The 15643-nt window shown below is 53.4% G+C and overlaps 1 protein-coding gene across 1 annotated transcript; it reads right to left on the bottom strand.

Annotated features, from left to right (window-relative positions):
• Positions 1-933: 933 nt before the first annotated feature.
• On the bottom strand, positions 934-14725 carry Col9a2 (collagen type IX alpha 2 chain). Its single transcript, XM_076862904.1, has 32 exons — positions 14648-14725; positions 13332-13406; positions 12106-12141; positions 11952-12014; positions 10700-10753; positions 10546-10581; positions 10426-10449; positions 10022-10075; positions 9626-9679; positions 9470-9517; positions 9217-9273; positions 9089-9142; positions 8703-8756; positions 8040-8093; positions 7895-7948; positions 7733-7786; positions 6577-6630; positions 6116-6169; positions 5872-5925; positions 5195-5239; positions 4787-4840; positions 4463-4516; positions 4168-4221; positions 4012-4083; positions 3787-3822; positions 3611-3655; positions 3490-3522; positions 3189-3335; positions 2876-2930; positions 2408-2596; positions 1669-1746; positions 934-1289 (listed from the first exon to the last, which is right to left on the bottom strand). Exons 1-32 carry the CDS (start codon positions 14717-14719, stop codon positions 1090-1092), a joined length of 2067 nt encoding a protein of 688 aa, XP_076719019.1. The 5' UTR covers positions 14720-14725; the 3' UTR covers positions 934-1089.
• Between the last annotated feature and the right edge of the window lie 918 nt (positions 14726-15643).

The raw sequence follows: 15643 nt of genomic DNA, 5'->3' as shown, positions 1-15643 counted from the left end.
ACCACACATACACACACACACATACACAGCCCATGGAAGGCAACAGCCAGGTAGGTCTTATATCTTCCACTCTAAGCTCCTACCCCAGGGCTGCACATATCAGGCACCAAAACTCCAGAGGACTCCCAGTTGCCAGGCCCTGACAGGACACTGAGTGTGCTATGTTTGGATAAATATAACATTATTGAGTTCTTGCCACAGATATCCAAATGTTCAGAAGGTGTTTGCCCAAAGCCACACAGCAAATTATCCTCTGCCTGCCCTTCCCTAGCTCTTCCCCACAGATTTTCCTCATATAGGCCATACTGTCTCCATGCTCACAATTCAGGATGTGCCCCACATCCCCCTCCCCTTCCCTAGCCCCTGGCAACTCTGCCCAGGTGGTGGAGGCAGTCAACCTCATCCCCATCCACAAGAAATTGAGCCCATGTCTGGGGATGTAGCTAAATGGTAGAGTGTTTGCCTAGCCTGGGTTTGATCCTCCACATTGCAAAAGAAAAAGGAAAAGAAAGAAAATTGAGACCAACAACTCATGTTCTGGTTTGTAACTAAGTTGGGGGCTTTTATTTACAGAAAGGCCATGGTGTGGATGCTGGGAAAAGGGGGCAGAAGAGGGTAATGGCAAAAAGAAAAGGGAGATGGAGTTTAAATACTCAGGTGAGAAGCAGGAAGGAAGTGGGGCTGGCTTAAGGATGCCCACCTCCAGCAGTCATCCAGTGAGTCCATAGAATGAGAATGGGATCAGGAACCAAGAGAGACCTCAGCCTACCTGTCCCAAGGACAAGATGGCCAGTGGAGAATGGAACAGATAAAGGAGACATTTGGTAACATCCAATTGGTGCTCCAGAAGGAAAGCCATCCTGTCCATACTGTTCCCTTTGGAGTGTCCACACTCTGGTGACAGTTGACCTGTCAGCTACCTTTTCACTCTGATGCTCTCTCTTCCTTTTCCCCATGTTTTAGAACTTCTGTCCTTAGGACCACTGAGTCCCAGACAGAAGGTCCTGGGAAAGCTAGTTTCCTGGGCTGGAATGCCTGTCCACATCGAGGGGACCCAGGATGCCTGTGGGCTGTGTTCTGTGCTGCTGTTCATGGCCCCTTGATGGATCCCGGCTCAGTGAGTCGGGCTGAGGCATAGGCTGAAGCCCCCAGGCAGGCTGCAGGCTCACAGAAACCTGGGAGTCCCACAGGGCCTGGCAGGCCAGGTCGGCCTGCTTCTCCTGGAGCCCCTGGGGACCCTCTGTCTCCATCCTTGCCGTTGATTGCCTGCCCAGGCCGGCCAGGGAGTCCTATAAAAGAGTCATGATATTAGGGCCTTCTCCTGACTCAGCTTAGAATTCTGAAGTGGAGAAATAGTTCAGATGGGGAAATGAGGCCAGGAATATCACAGGAAGAAGGGACTCTTCGCAGACAGTGATTCTGAGATTGTCCACTATGCCCAGTTCCCAGTCAGTGAATCTTGGGAACACATGCCTGTCCTTCCCCTTCATGAAGAAACTACATCTCAGGAAGTCCTCAGAGTGCCAGCTTCCACTTCCCAGTCAGCCCCCACCCAGGGACTCCTGGGTGCTCCAAATTGGATGAGTGTGAAGCATCCATGGAAGAAACCCAAGTGTCTGTGAATCATTAATCCCCAAGTTCAGGAACCAAGCAGGGCCAAGTTCTTACCTGGGATCCCTGGGGGCCCAGGCATCCCAGGGTGCCCACGCCCTACTTCTCCTTGGTCACCCTTCTCTCCACGCTTTCCTGCAGACAAAAAAAGGGGGTCTTAGTTTTTCAAAATTTGGAAAATGTTTTTCCCACCTGGTTTGATATTTAATTCATGTTTTACATACAGCAATTATTCCAGTTTTGTGCTAGTTCAAAATAGGGGAAAGCTGGAAATGACCACCTAGGGCTGGTTAAATAAAGAGAGGTCCAGACAAAGTATGGAAGACTATGCATCTGATAAAGTTACTTACAGGAAAACATGCAATGACAATATCTAGCATTTACCAAGCAGTAAACTAAGAACAACTCTAAATTACTGCTAAAGGTAATCCCCACTAAACACTATGAGGTCAGTACTATTAACATTTCCATTTCACAAATGATAAACCTAAGGCCCAGGGAAATTAATGGGTAACTTGTTCAGGGTACATAGTGAGCAAGTGGCAGAGTCTGGATTCTGAGTCTATCTGCAGAGACATGGAAAGATGGTGTTTATGGGGTTACAGTAAATAAATAACCTTCCCAAAGCTATAAACAGTGCATTGTTTTCCATCAGTGTGGTTTGGGGGAAGAGCCCAGGGGTGTCTATTCCACAGTCTGACTGAGTTGGGGGTGGGGAACAGGAGGTTGAACTTCAGCCAGCCTTGGCCAAATTCCCACTGCCCAGCCCACACTCCCTTCAGAGAACAGCACTCACCCTTGGGCCCAGTATTGCCAATCTGACCCACGGCTCCCACGACTCCAGGAATTCCTCGAGGGCCAGGGTGCCCATTCGGGCCCTGCTTGCCTGGGTATCCAGGCGGGCCAGGTGGTCCTGGAGGACCCATCATCCCAACTGCACCAAGGGCTTCCCGCTTGGCACTCACAGCCACCTCTGCCAGTTGCTCTGGAGGGAGAGAGGGGAAAGAGGTCTATGAGATGGAAGGCAGAGCATCCTGATGGCCCCTGGCCTCTAGGTCTGCAAATTGAAAAGTCCCACTTTTAAGTTCCCTTTTCTTAAGGCCCTGTCCAGAGTGATATATCCAGATTTCCTGCAGCTCCTTGGAGGTAGAGCTGAAATGAGCACTTGGGACTCCAGACCTCTGGCAAGACCACATGGAGAAGCTCCTGAAGGGTGCCCAAGCCTTGAAATGGGCTATGGGGAGGGGTTACCCCCTCCTCTCACCTTGCATCATCTTCAGCACCACATCTTCGATGTGCTGGTCACTAGCAGCTCGGCCCTGAAGGCAGAGAAGGTCTTTCAGGAAGAAGCCTCTGGCTGCCAGGATGCCCCCTCTGCAGCTTCTGACCCCCTCCAGATCCCTTCTTCCCAAAAAGGATTTTTGTTTCTGACTGAAACCCCTTCTGCTTCCTTCCCCAGCATCCTTACCCCATGAGCCAGCATCAGGGAAGCCAGCGGGCCTCTGGGAACTTCCAGACTTTGGGGGATTAGAGATCTCCTAACTAGCAGAACCCCTCTGCCCTGGGGGCCAACTTACCGCCACGCCCTGTCTCCCTGGCAGTCCTGGCACGCCTCGGTCTCCAGCCTGTCCTCGAGGGCCAGGCAGCCCAGGGTAACCCTGCACCCCTGGGGCGCCAGCATCCCCGCTGGGGCCAGGGTAGCCCTGCTCTCCGCGGACTCCTGGCTGCGGGGGCGGGGCAGAGACAGTGCCAGATGACACTGCGCCAGGCTTGGCGGGTTAGGGGCGGGGAAGGGAGAGGCGGGGAGGGCAGGGAGGAGGAGGTCCCAGGGCAGCCCAGGGAAATGCGGTAACCTCAGGGAAGGAGAGTGTGACTCACCTGTCCCTTGGGCCCCGGCTCACCAGATTCGCCCTGCACGTACAGGGAGCAGTCATCAAGCGGTGGGTACCCTGGGGTACAAAAGCCCTCGCTCCCCGCCACCCCCGCACTACCCACTCACCTTCTCGCCTTTCTCCCCCGGGAGGCCGGCCACCCCCGGGTCTCCCTGCAGAGAAAGAGTCTCGGGTCAGGTGCAGTGGGGATGTGAGGTGGGGCGGCGCCACCAAGCCTAGGGTAGACAACCTGATGCCCCAAGCTCGGGACCCCACGAAGACTGAACGGGACACTGGGACTCACCACTCCGCCGCGGGGCCCGGGCTTTCCTGGGGAGCCCTAGAGAAAACAAGACGAAGGACTTGGGGAATTTCCCCCTCCAGGGAGAGGAGGGGCCACAGGGTCCCCCCAGGATCCCAAGTCCTGGGCCCGCTGTTGGAGCATTAATATCTAACTAAGCTCCCCCAGCGCCCCTCCCCCAGTTTTGGGGCTGCATTCCCAGAAATTTTCCAGCCCCATTTGGTGCACCTTATCTCCCTTGATGCCTGGCAAGCCTTGGGGTCCTGGGATTCCAGGGGATCCCTGCTCTCCCTTGGGGCCCTGGGGAGAAAAGAAAAGAGAGTAGTAAATAACCAAAGTGCCCAGATATGCCCCCAGCAGCCCCCTTTAGTTGGCTATGCTCACCTGTCGTCCTTGGGGACCTGGCTGTCCCACTGGCCCCCTTTCACCCTGGTCACCCTGAAATGGAAAGAGAAGGTCATGCCCTGGCTCTCTGCAGGGGTAGCCACCCCCTGCCAGGCCCCAGACCTTGGCAGGGTCAACTGTCCTCCATTCCTGCTGTCACCAGCAGGGGGTCCTTTGCTCCATTTCACAGACCAGCAAATTGAGGTGTTGCCAGAGAGAGGACCCAGATCCTGAATCTACTAGTGCCAGCTGCTGCAAGTACTCCAGGGGAGGGACCACTGCACCAGACACTTACCTTCTGTCCCACGATGCCCCGAGGACCAATTTCTCCTCTGGGTCCTGGCTCTCCCTGAAGGAAGGAGAAATTGGGGATACACATAGGCCTAATAGGACCTATGGGTCACCCCTCCCCACCCATAGATCTCAGCTAATTGGCTTCAATTAGGAAATGGGCTCAGAAAGGAGAAAGGTGGTTAGTGGGTCAGGGCAGACACTCAACTAACCCAGAGTGCTCCTCAGATTGGGGCTCCATCCCATGATCTCACTCTGGCCCCACTGAGTGCAAAGCCCTCAGACCTGGAAGAGCAAAGGCCCCTGTGTCAGTGGATAGGGCACTTACCTCCTTCCCAGGGGGACCAGAAAATCCAGGGAGACCCTGCTGGCCAGGCTCACCCTGCAGGAAAACAGTTTTCAGGTTACTCTGGATGACCCAGTTGGCCCTTGGCCTCAGCCCAATGAACACTGAATACAGTCTGCAACCAAATGAATAGGGGAGAGGGAGAGGATGTTCTTGGACAAGTTCTCTGTGTTTGTTTTTCCTCTAGATTTAAAGCCATGCCATCCAGTCTCCACTAAGGCAGGCCAAGGGTGAGCTGGTAGTGGGAGAGCAAGGAGAGAGATAATTTGCATTCAGGCTGATTCCAGAGCCTTGGTTGACCTTGCAGTCATTAAGCCATGCCCATTCCCTGCCCTCCAGCTCCCTTGCTCACGTGGAACCAATTCTGCTCCCAGCTGGGGGTCACCTTACCTTATCTCCAGGACCTCCTTTTGTCCCTGGCTGGCCCGGCACACCCTGCCAAGAGAAAAAGACATCAGTTTCTACCCTGGCACAAGGGAACCCCAAGTACCTGTTGCTTTGCTTCCCATCCCGAATCCAGATTTCCTTTGTTCCAGGGAGGAGGGAGGGAGCTGAACAAAAAACCCAGGCGTGGTGTCAAAAACTTGACTGTATTTTCCACCCCTGCCCTGAGGCCTGGTGGGAGAAGGAGTGGGTTACAGAGACTGGATTGCCTACCAGGGCCTGTGTCCAGGGGAGATAGATGAGCACCTTTGTATGCATCTAGGCCCACAGTGAGCGCCTGCAGGCACAGGCATGACCCACAAGAGGTGGTAATGAGGCAAGACATGGTGATACAGCAAGAAACCAGGTGTAGGAGCTAGGGATGTGGCTCAGTGGTAGAGTGCTTAGCATGTGTGAGGCACTGGGTTTGATTCTCAGCACCATAAACAAATAAATAAAATAAAGGTAATATGTCCATCTACAACTAAAAACAATTTTTTTAAAATGAGAGACCAGGTGTAGATTTCAATCTCATCAGCCACTCATGCCCTCATAGGGAGGTGGGCGACAGAGTGCTTGACTCCCCGGTCTGAGGAGAAGCAACTTGTCCACAGGCAACCCCTGTGGCTCTAACTGATACTTACTGCTAAGCCCTGGTGGCCTGGGCTTCCTGGTCGTCCTGCCTGACCTACGTGGCCCTGAAGAGACAAGGAATCAGAAGCACAAATTAGAACTGCAGCTAAGGGTCCATGGCTTCCACCCCAGTGCAGATAGGGAAACAGATCAGAGGCAAGAAGAGATGTTCCAGAGACACTACAGAGGATCCCCAACTCCAAGGTCCCCAGGATCATGTGATGGGACTCAAAGCCCAACAGTTCCCACTCTTACCTTCATGCCAGGTATGCCTGGGGTTCCATCCTTGCCATCAATGCCTGGGGGGCCCTGCTCAGGAGGACAGTTCAAGGGAGACTCACAATGGGGATATTCCTGGAGTCAGACCACCCACACATGACCCTCTGTGGCAGCTGCAATATGCAGGTAGGAAAGGGGTCTGCCCATCTCAGGAAACCCTACCAGCCAACTGGGGGAGGGGAGCTGAAGTGGGAAACTCCACAGTCCCTCCTTCATTTGGATGAGTACCCCACATGCTACAAGTTTCCCAGGATCTCTCCTACAGCATCACCCCTATTTATGATTGAAGAAACTAAGGCACAGAAAAGGAGAACTTCCCAGATTACAGAGCCAGCCTGCATGCAGCAGAGTTCGAATTCAGGCTCTTCTTCTAGGGGTTTAAACAAAGTGACCTAACCCTGTCCACATGGGTCAAGGACTGGGCCTCTGGCACTTACAGTTGCTCCCTTTGGGCCTGTTATCCCCTGGGGTCCTGGAGCACCTTGGCTACCCTACAAAGTAAATAGAGATTACATCACCTTCGGGATATGGAGCCCCTGCCTGGCTGCACAGAGAGGGGTACAGCTGAGATCTGTAGCCTCTGGGTTCCAGAGTACCTGTGGCACAGACCATCCTGTGTTCCTCTGAAGGAGAAGAACTTAGAACCAGGAGGAGGGTGTAGAGGTCAGTGCCAAGCAGTGGGGCTAGACTGGGTTCGGCTGGGCAGGAATAGGGATTATTAAGTGATGTTAAAGAACAGTTGTTTGTCAGACACAGTGAGGCATGCCTGTAATCCCAGCAATTTAGGAGGATTTCAAGTTCCAATTTAGGGAAGCCCTAGGGTTAGAGTTAAAGTTTAAAAGGGGATAAGGTTTAGCTCAGTGGTCAAGCACCCCTGAGTTTAATCCCCAGTAGTAGGAGAAGAATATTTCTTTATTTTGTTAGTTATAATAATGATGTGGTTCTGTGAGAAAATGTTCTTATTTTTAGAGATACATTCTGAAGTGTTTAGGAGTGAAATGACACAATGCCAAGGATTTGCTTGAGAACCTCAGAGCCAAGCAATAACAAATGAAGGAAGAAGGGGAAGGGGGACAGATGAAGTGTGTATGGCAAAATGTCAATAACTGTGGAACCCATGAGACTGCCATATGGGAGTGATTATAACATTCTCTCTACTTTTATGCATATTTTAAAATTTGCATTAAAAATAAAATAATAATGAAATAGCTAACTGTGCTTTTTGTTCAAATTTTCTGTAAACTTAAAACTGCTCAGAAAAAGTCTACTAATTAAAAAGAAGAAGAGTGAGGAGAACCAGCATCCGACCAAATCCCATTAGCCCCATGGCTGATTTGCTGGAATTTCATTGTCTGGCCCCAGTGACCCTGGGACTGGATCCCATGGCTTCTCCTAAAATCTGAATTTGGGCCAACTGGGCTCTTGGCACAGATGGTCTGAACCACCCCCACACAGTCGCACACACACACATACATACTCGTGTGTATGTGTATATGTGAGTGTGTGTATACATACACCAGCCTTGAGGGGAATAGAATTTTGCCCAGTAGTCTCCAGGGGCACTGGCTAGACAATGGGTGCCTGAGAACTTACCACATCACCCTTCTCCCCAGCTCGACCTGGTGGCCCTCTTGGACCTTCCTCACCCTGGCAAGAAGGAACAACAATATAGGTCACATGGGTTCAAGGGGAGCAGTACCCACTCTGTAGCCCTAAGGGTTCCAGCCTGGCTCCAGGGGACAGGAGCAGTCTTACCGGTGACCCAGCAGCACCAATGGAGCCCACCATGCCTTTATACCCACGAAGACCCTGGGGAGAGAAAAGGGTTGAGGTCAGTCCTGGCTGGACCTCAGAGGGCTGGTCATACCAGCTCTTGCAGGATACATCTAGATTTACTTACCATTTCTCCCTTAGGTCCTGCCATTCCTGGGTAGCCCCTAATGCCCTGGGGACCCTGTCAAGGCAAAAATGATAAAAAGGCAATTACAAGGCCCATTTCATGATATCTTTTTGGAACCCCCCCCCAGCCCTTTTCACAATGCCCCTTTGAAGTAGGCAACATAGTCCCTATCTTATAGATGGGAAATCTCATTTGAAGGCTCAGAAATGGAGAGGGACTGACCATGGCCACTTGAAGGACAGTGGCAGAACCTGGACTTCAGCTAGGCCTTCCAGCTGACAGCTTTGGTTCCTGTCCCCTAATTCCTGAAAGCCTCAGTCTCCTTCTTCCTACTCAGAAACACTCCCAACTGGACACAGGTCTATTTTTTTGGGGGGGGGTACCAGGGATTGAACTCAGGAGCACTCAACCACTAAGCCACATCCCAGCCCTATTTTGTATTTTATTTAGAGACAAGGTCTCACTGAGTTGCTTAGTCCCTTGCCATTTCTGAGGGTGGCTTTGAATTTGTGATTCTCCTGCCTCAGCCTCCTGAGCCTCTAGAATTACAGGTATGTGCCTGGCTGGACACAGGTCTCTTATAAACTAGAGGCCTGAGCAGGGTAATGACCCCATCAAGGGCTCCCAGGAAGAAAGAGGCCACTGGAGAAAGGTGTTTCTTACCGGTGGTCCAGGGATGCCTTGCTCTCCAGAGGCACCCACATCTCCCTTGGGACCCTAAAAACAAAGATGAGTTATCAGACAGGCAGGCAGATAAAGAGACAAATATAGAGACAAGCAAAGATACCAGTCACCTTCCCTAGCACAGGCAGATAGGAAGGACCTTTAGACCATGCAGTTCCATATCAAAGGTGGGAAAATGCGACTACACAAAGAGAAGGGACTTGCCCAGAGACACATTGGTCTGGAACATAATCTTCCTGCCTCCTAGCTCAAGGCTCTGTACCCTAGACCCATGGAACAGGGGAAGAGATGAAAAATGGGGACAGGCTGCTGTAGGACTGTCTCCATCTAGCCACCATCTCACGGCCCTCTGCCCTTAGACTCACCGGCTTTCCCTGGCGGCCAGGATCACCCAGAATCCCCCGTCTGCCAGGATGCCCCTGAAGGGAAGGAATGAACTCAGTAGGTCTCTTCCCAATGGCTTGCTTCTCCCTCTCAGAACAAGGGCTCTTACCTTTACTCCCTGCAGCCCTGGGGGCCCTTTCACACCAGCTGGACAGTTGGTTGGACACTGGAAAGAAAATCCAACAGAACCCCGAGGTAACTTGCCTGGCTAGGCCAGTTGGTCAGTGCATCTCCATTTTGCCAACTCCTTAAACAGTTTCCCAATTCACCTGGCTGAATCTCTACCACTGCCCCTCCTCACTACCCACAGACCCTATCTCCATGACACCCCCATCAGCCTTGTCCCAGACCCCACTTCTCACCAGGAAGTCAGCGCTGCCTTCCAGGCCCTGAATGGTTCCTGGGCGTCCCTAAGAGGAAATGTATGAAGATGGAACCTGAGCTGACCCTTTCTCACCCCAAGCCACTTTCCCAGGAACACATGGCCATGTGGGGGAGGGGAGTCTGAGGACACTAACCGGTTTCCCAGGGGGGCCTGGGGGCCCTGATGGTCCCTCTGGTCCTGGATCCCCCTGGAAGCAAAATAGGCCCAAATCATACTACCATCCAGTCCTCCCAGCTCCATCTTCTGGTTCCTGCCACTGCCCTGTCCACCCTGCCTTCCAGGACACTTCCTGAGAGTCATTACATGGGGAGATCAAGCAGATTGGCAGAGGATGGTACCAGCCCTTAACCCTCCTGAAAGGCATGCTGCAGGGTAGACTCAGCAGGAAAAGTTTTCTGCCCTAAACCTGGAGGACCACCCCCAACAACCACTCCACTGGCCAGAGGCAGGTCCAGAAACTCTCTGGAGTCCACCCAAGTTTGCCAGCCTGGAGACAGAGAGCAAGAGGCAGAGTGAGGCTGGGACTCACCTTGGGGCCTGGGATTCCAATCTCACCAGGGAGGCCAACAGGTCCTGGAGGTCCCTAGGGAGCAGAAATATGGCTGTCCAGGATGCCTCAGAGCATCAATCCATCCAGGGCAGGAAAGTAGGGATAGGCACCCAAGGCCCTTTCTCCACAATGACTTTTGCCAATACCAGAGAGACTAACAGACTGGGGATTGAAGGATCAAAAAATTTCATATACTTGATGTCTGCTCTGGAGTTCGTGGACAGGCACAGAGTGGGCTAGCAGCGTCTCCAAAGCCAGGCCATTCCTGGCACTATCATAGCATGCTGGCCCCTCCCCATGAAAACTATTCTGCTAGAAGTCCTACTGTTGTCCCCTCCTTCTCTGGGAGTCCCGGGGACCCTGCTGCATCCCTGAGGACTTACAGGAGGTCCAGCAAAACCAGGGCCCTGGAACAGAAGAAAAGGAAATTAGGTTCATGGCTCTCTCTGCAGGTCCTTTCTACCCACAGAGGGTCCCTAGTAGCCCTTGCATATTGTACTTACTGGCAGGCCAGGGGGGCCTGGGAGCCCGGGTTGGCCCTGGAAGAACAATGGGAGAGGATTAGAGACTGGGTCTCCTGGGTCCCTGCTCCTTTCTACTGTAGCCTCTTCCAAACTCCAGGCCTAGATTGCCCACACTGAGTCCCCAGCTACTTACCTTGACTCCAGGAGTCCCCACAGAACCAGGCTCCCCTTTGGCTCCAGTTACACCCTAGGGAAGAAAGAGAAGGTAGGACAACATGCTCCCTGACCTGGGGGAAAGAGAAGTTTCAGGGGACTCTCCTGACTGGACAGAGGCTTCCTTTCATCATACCCCATGAAGGTCTAGGGACCTTAACACACTTCCTTTCCCCTTTCCCTAGTTCCCACAGTAACCCTGGGAAGCTATGAAAAGAACAATTATCCTCTTTTAAAAAAATATTTATTTTTTAGGTGTAGATGGACACAACACAATGCCTTTATTTTCATGTGGTGCTGAGGATCGAACCTGGGTCCCGCCCATGCTAGACAAGTGCTCTATCGCTGAGCCACAATCCCAGCCCCAATTATCCTCTTTTGAAAGAGGAGAAACTAAGGCCTGAAGACTTGCTGGCCTAGGTTTTATGCCTCCCAGTTAGAAGTCTAGGAGACCTAGGAGCCTGTGCTGCCCATAAACTTGATGTCTGCCCTAAAGACTTTTCTGATCCTGAGTTTTCTCATCTGCAAATTGAGTTGATTATGTTTCCTATCTGGGATGGATGTGAGAGCCAATGTGCTGGTAGAAGGCAATGTAATTGGTAATCTTTGTGGGGGTGTATACAAGTTGGGAGGGGCCCTGATAACCAGTCCCAGCCTTGGTCACACCTCTTGAGCCAGCAGGGCAGAGGCAACTCATGGGTGCCCCTCCTTTCTCCCATTCCAGTGACTGATCTAAATGTATCCCCCAGTAGATGACTGTCCTCTTCCCCTTGGGACTGTCTGTGTCTAGTATCCTATAGCTTTGGGGGCTCTTGGGAGCTTTGTGGTACCAACTAAATGATGTTCCTCTTCTGAGTTGTGCCTTGGATTGTGGAGGGGATCCGGATGGATAAAGGAGGAAAGGGTATGGCACACAAGGTTAGCCCCACCTGGTGTTTTCAGACTGATCCCTGGATGCCAGAAATGTGAGACTAAGTTCTGATGCTGCAGACAAGCAGGAAAACTCTGAACCCTACAGAAAACAGAGCCCTTCTCTGGACCCCAGTTGCATTCAGTGGTGTGAGGTTCCAGTGAGCTCACAAGTCATATGAAGGTAAAGGGGAGGCTTACAGCTGAAGATTCTCCATCCTGATGCCCACTCTGAACAGAAGATGAGCGAAGAAGCCAGAACCAGGCTCTGGAAGTCAATAGGCTGAGCCCTACCCTGCCCTGCCCAGTATTCAGGTACTCACATCAATCCCAGGCTTCCCATCTGGCCCATCTGGCCCAGGTTTGCCAGGCTCTCCCTTGGATCCCTTAAAAATAGAGATGGAGCAAATATTAGCTAAAGGAGAGCAAGAACTGGAAGAATTAAAAGTCAGAATTCAAAGGCAAAAAAGCACTCACCGGAGGGCCAGCTTTCCCAGGGGGTCCCTTGTCACCCTGCAAGATTCAAGTTGATGAGACAACACTGACTCATGCTTCCCCAGTGAGCACCCCTGGCTGGCCAGTACCAAAGGCTCATCTCCTCAAGCTCCTTTCTTCTGTTCTGAGTCCCCTCAGTCTGGTACTTTCTGGGAAAATAGCCCCCTTTTCCTCCAAGACATTTGTAGGTTCATTGAAACCAACCCCAGGCAGCTGGAGAGGGGGATATCCACATGCAGGGGGTTTAGTAATACTGCTGTTGTTAAGGTGTCAAGTTCTGAGGCCTGCAACTGGGCTGAGGGCTCTAAGGTAGCTGGGAGAGCTGACCCTCTTGGACTTGGGCAACTGTGGGAGAAAAGGGAGCAGGACTTTTAGAGAAGGTGGGGAGGAGTGAGGTGAGCTGCTGCTCCATTCTGGATGTCAGATGAAACTAGAGGCTGGGGCAGGGGCAAGGACGAAGGGGGCCAAGAAGGGGTAGATCCAAAATGTTCCCAAGGAGGGAAGGACCTCTTTACCAGTGACAAAGGACCTTTGGTGAAGACATTCATTCGGGGCCGGTGGAGTAAGATTCTGCCCCAGAGAGGCCCCCAGGCATTCCTGAGCCTGCAGTAGCCTGGGCCTGGCCAGAGCCCAACTCCCTGGGTTTGGGGGTGGGAACACCACGCTGAATAGAAGTCTGTCCAGACGGTAAACATAGAACTGACCTCCTGGGGGAGCCTCCAGAATGAGGTTTTAACCCTCACCATGCAAGGGAGGGCAGGGGAACAAGCCCAGATGATTCTAAATTGTGGAAGAAAAAAGGAAAGGGAAGAGTGTGGCCCCAGTTAGCGGTCTGATCAAGGCTCCCAGTTATCCTGAAGAGGCGTCTAGGTGTGCCAGGGCGGCGCGAGAGGTTAAGGCGTCTCCTACTCCAAAAGGAGAGGAAAGGAAGAGAGCGGGATAAGGACTCGCTGTGAGCTGTGGTCGTCAGACCAAACAGCGCTCCCTTGTCTGAGGGCGGCTATAACGGGCTCTGCATTTCAGAACTGGGTTGAGGTTTCTGCGGAACAAACAGGCTCCTTGTGGTGCGGGCCGGTGCCGCCTACTGGCGACTGGGGGCACTACAACGTCAGACACATGCTCCCCCATCCCCACCCCATTTCCATCACTCATAAAGTTCTTCTTTGTCCGCCGCCTCCCTTCCCCCTTCCGTCCCAAGTTAGACTCACGTCGATGCCATCAGATCCAGGTACTCCTGGCGGCCCAGGAGGGCCTGGGGGCCCGGGCTCTCCCGGCGGTCCTCTCTGAAAACACAGGCAAAGGGTGCAGCCCTCAGTGCAGGGCGTCCCAAGGGTTGCAAACGACCCTGGGAGCGGTGTCCTAGTATCGTAACTTCCCTGATAAAGGGAGCTAGCTCTTCAGGGAGCCACGAGCTCCTGTTTGTTTAGAGCCTACTATGCACTAGGTGCTGTGTACCATTACGTCAACTATCTTATTAAATGCTCACAACTCTCTGGCGAATTCTATTAAGGGCCGCAATTTGAAAGCGAAGAAACAGGCACAGAAAGATTAAAGGTTCGTGGACGATTCCTTCCTTCCACTGTAACAAGTTGCCCTAGGGCTGTCTTAATGGGGAACAGATGGAGATGCTGGCGGCTCAAGTAAATCACGCATGACACGCATAGTGGTGCCTACCCGGACTCTGATCCTCAATGAATAGTAGCTTGTATTGTTACTTTTGGAGGAACAACAGGTATAGGAGGCGAATTGGCATCTCCTTCTCTCCCCTTGGTGCAAGTAAAAAAAAAAAAAAAAAAAAAAAAAAAAAAACCATAGGAAAGTGGAAGAGGCACAGAGAAAGGAGACTTAGGGAGGGGAAGGTGTACTCTCTTCCCACTGGGAGCACTCTGATCTTTCTTCCTTGGAGTGCTCCTCTTACCCAGCAAGCCCTGACTTAGACAGGGGGTCCCGCGCGTGCCAGGTGCCCATGCCCTCCCCGGGCCGGGAAGTGCCAGGATGGCGCACCGCAGGAGAGCTGCGACCCGTGCCGGCACCAGACAGCGCGGACTCTATCCTACCCGCGCAAGGGTCGCGTTAGGTGCCCGCACCCCCAGCCGACACTGGGAAGCGAGGACCTGCGCGGGTGGGCGGGAGAAGCCTTAGCCCGGCGACAGCGGCGTCTGGCTGGAGCCGGCGCCCCCCGGGAGGTGGCGGGGGTGGAGGCTCCGTAGCTGGGTGAATGGGCAGCATTGTCTTCCCCGCCACCTGGGCTCCCTCGGCTGCCAGGACTGAGCGTCAGTTCCTGCCCTGCGCTGCCTGTCCCGGGCAGGGCCGAGCATCTTGGATCAGGGACCCTCGGGCTCCCAGGCTCATCCACCTTCTTTCACGAAGCCGCACGCATAGAGGGGCCTGCTCCCGGGACTGTCTACCGCAGTCCCCTCGGGCCAGGGGGTATCAGTAGAGGGTGGGAGACAGGCAAACTCCCGATCCTGAACACTGGACCTCGAACCCAGAACCCCGCCACCGGAGCGACCGCGGAACTTACGATCTGAGCCAGGGCGAGCCCGAGCACCTGTAGGAGAATAAGGAGGCCGCGGGGGGCTGCCGCAGCGGCCATAACTCGCGGCGGGTTCTGGAGGATGGGTGCCGGTCCACGCACGCACTGGAGGCGAAGGCTGCTCTCAGACCCGGCGGGTGGGCCTCCGGAATACGCAGCGAGGCGGGGCGGGGTCTGGAGGGGTCTGTCACCTGAGAGCACCAGTGGAGGGAGGCGGGCGTCCTCCGCCCAGCTCCGCCCTGCTCCGTCCGGCCGTCGGTGCCCACCCACCGTTCTCCTGGCCAGAGCTTGCCAGAGCCCCAGGGATGGAGACATGGTCTCCTTTCTCTGTGAGGAGGCAAAGCGGGTTGCTGGGAGACTCCTCCGGCCTGAGAGACTCCTTTCGCCCCCAACCGCAGCCCCATCATTTCCCCACCTCCCCAGCTGCCTCTGCTTGTGAGCCCGGCCGGGGCCAGGTCCTCTCTCCTCCAGAACTCAGGCTTAGAGGCCTCGGGTTTTGCAGACTTTGCAGCAGGGTCTGAGCAGCCCCCATTCATCTTGCTGCTCTTCTGGGGGCTCTTTCCTCTCCACGGACAATCAAGCCTCTTACTTAAAACATACCAAAGTCCTTTCTAGATCAGCCACCTGGTGAATTTCTCCATCTGCTTCTTTCTTCCCCCTGCTTCATTGCCAACTCTTAAGAATGGTCTGCTCCCACCTCTAAACTTCCTCGGCTCCCTGTTTATGTCCCACCTGGGAGGTCACCAGTGAAGTTCAACCCTCTTCAGTCCTCCAGGGAGGAGGCAGTTGGCAACTCAAAGGGCCCTTGACCATTCTGGCCTTCAAGTCTTCCTTGCCCAAGCTTCTGTCATTCAGCCCCCCTTCTTCTGCAGTCACATTACTTAAGGATGAGGACACATTCTAAGAAAAGTGTCATTAAGGGGCTGGGGTTATGGCTCAGCGGTAGAGCTCTCACCTCGCATGTGCAAGGCCCTGGATTTGGTC

This window comes from Callospermophilus lateralis, chromosome 7 (assembly GCF_048772815.1).
Source record: "Callospermophilus lateralis isolate mCalLat2 chromosome 7, mCalLat2.hap1, whole genome shotgun sequence".
Lineage (NCBI taxonomy): Eukaryota > Metazoa > Chordata > Mammalia > Rodentia > Sciuridae > Callospermophilus > Callospermophilus lateralis.
Note: the sequence above shows the minus strand (reverse complement) of the source record. Positions and strands in the feature narration are given on the sequence as shown.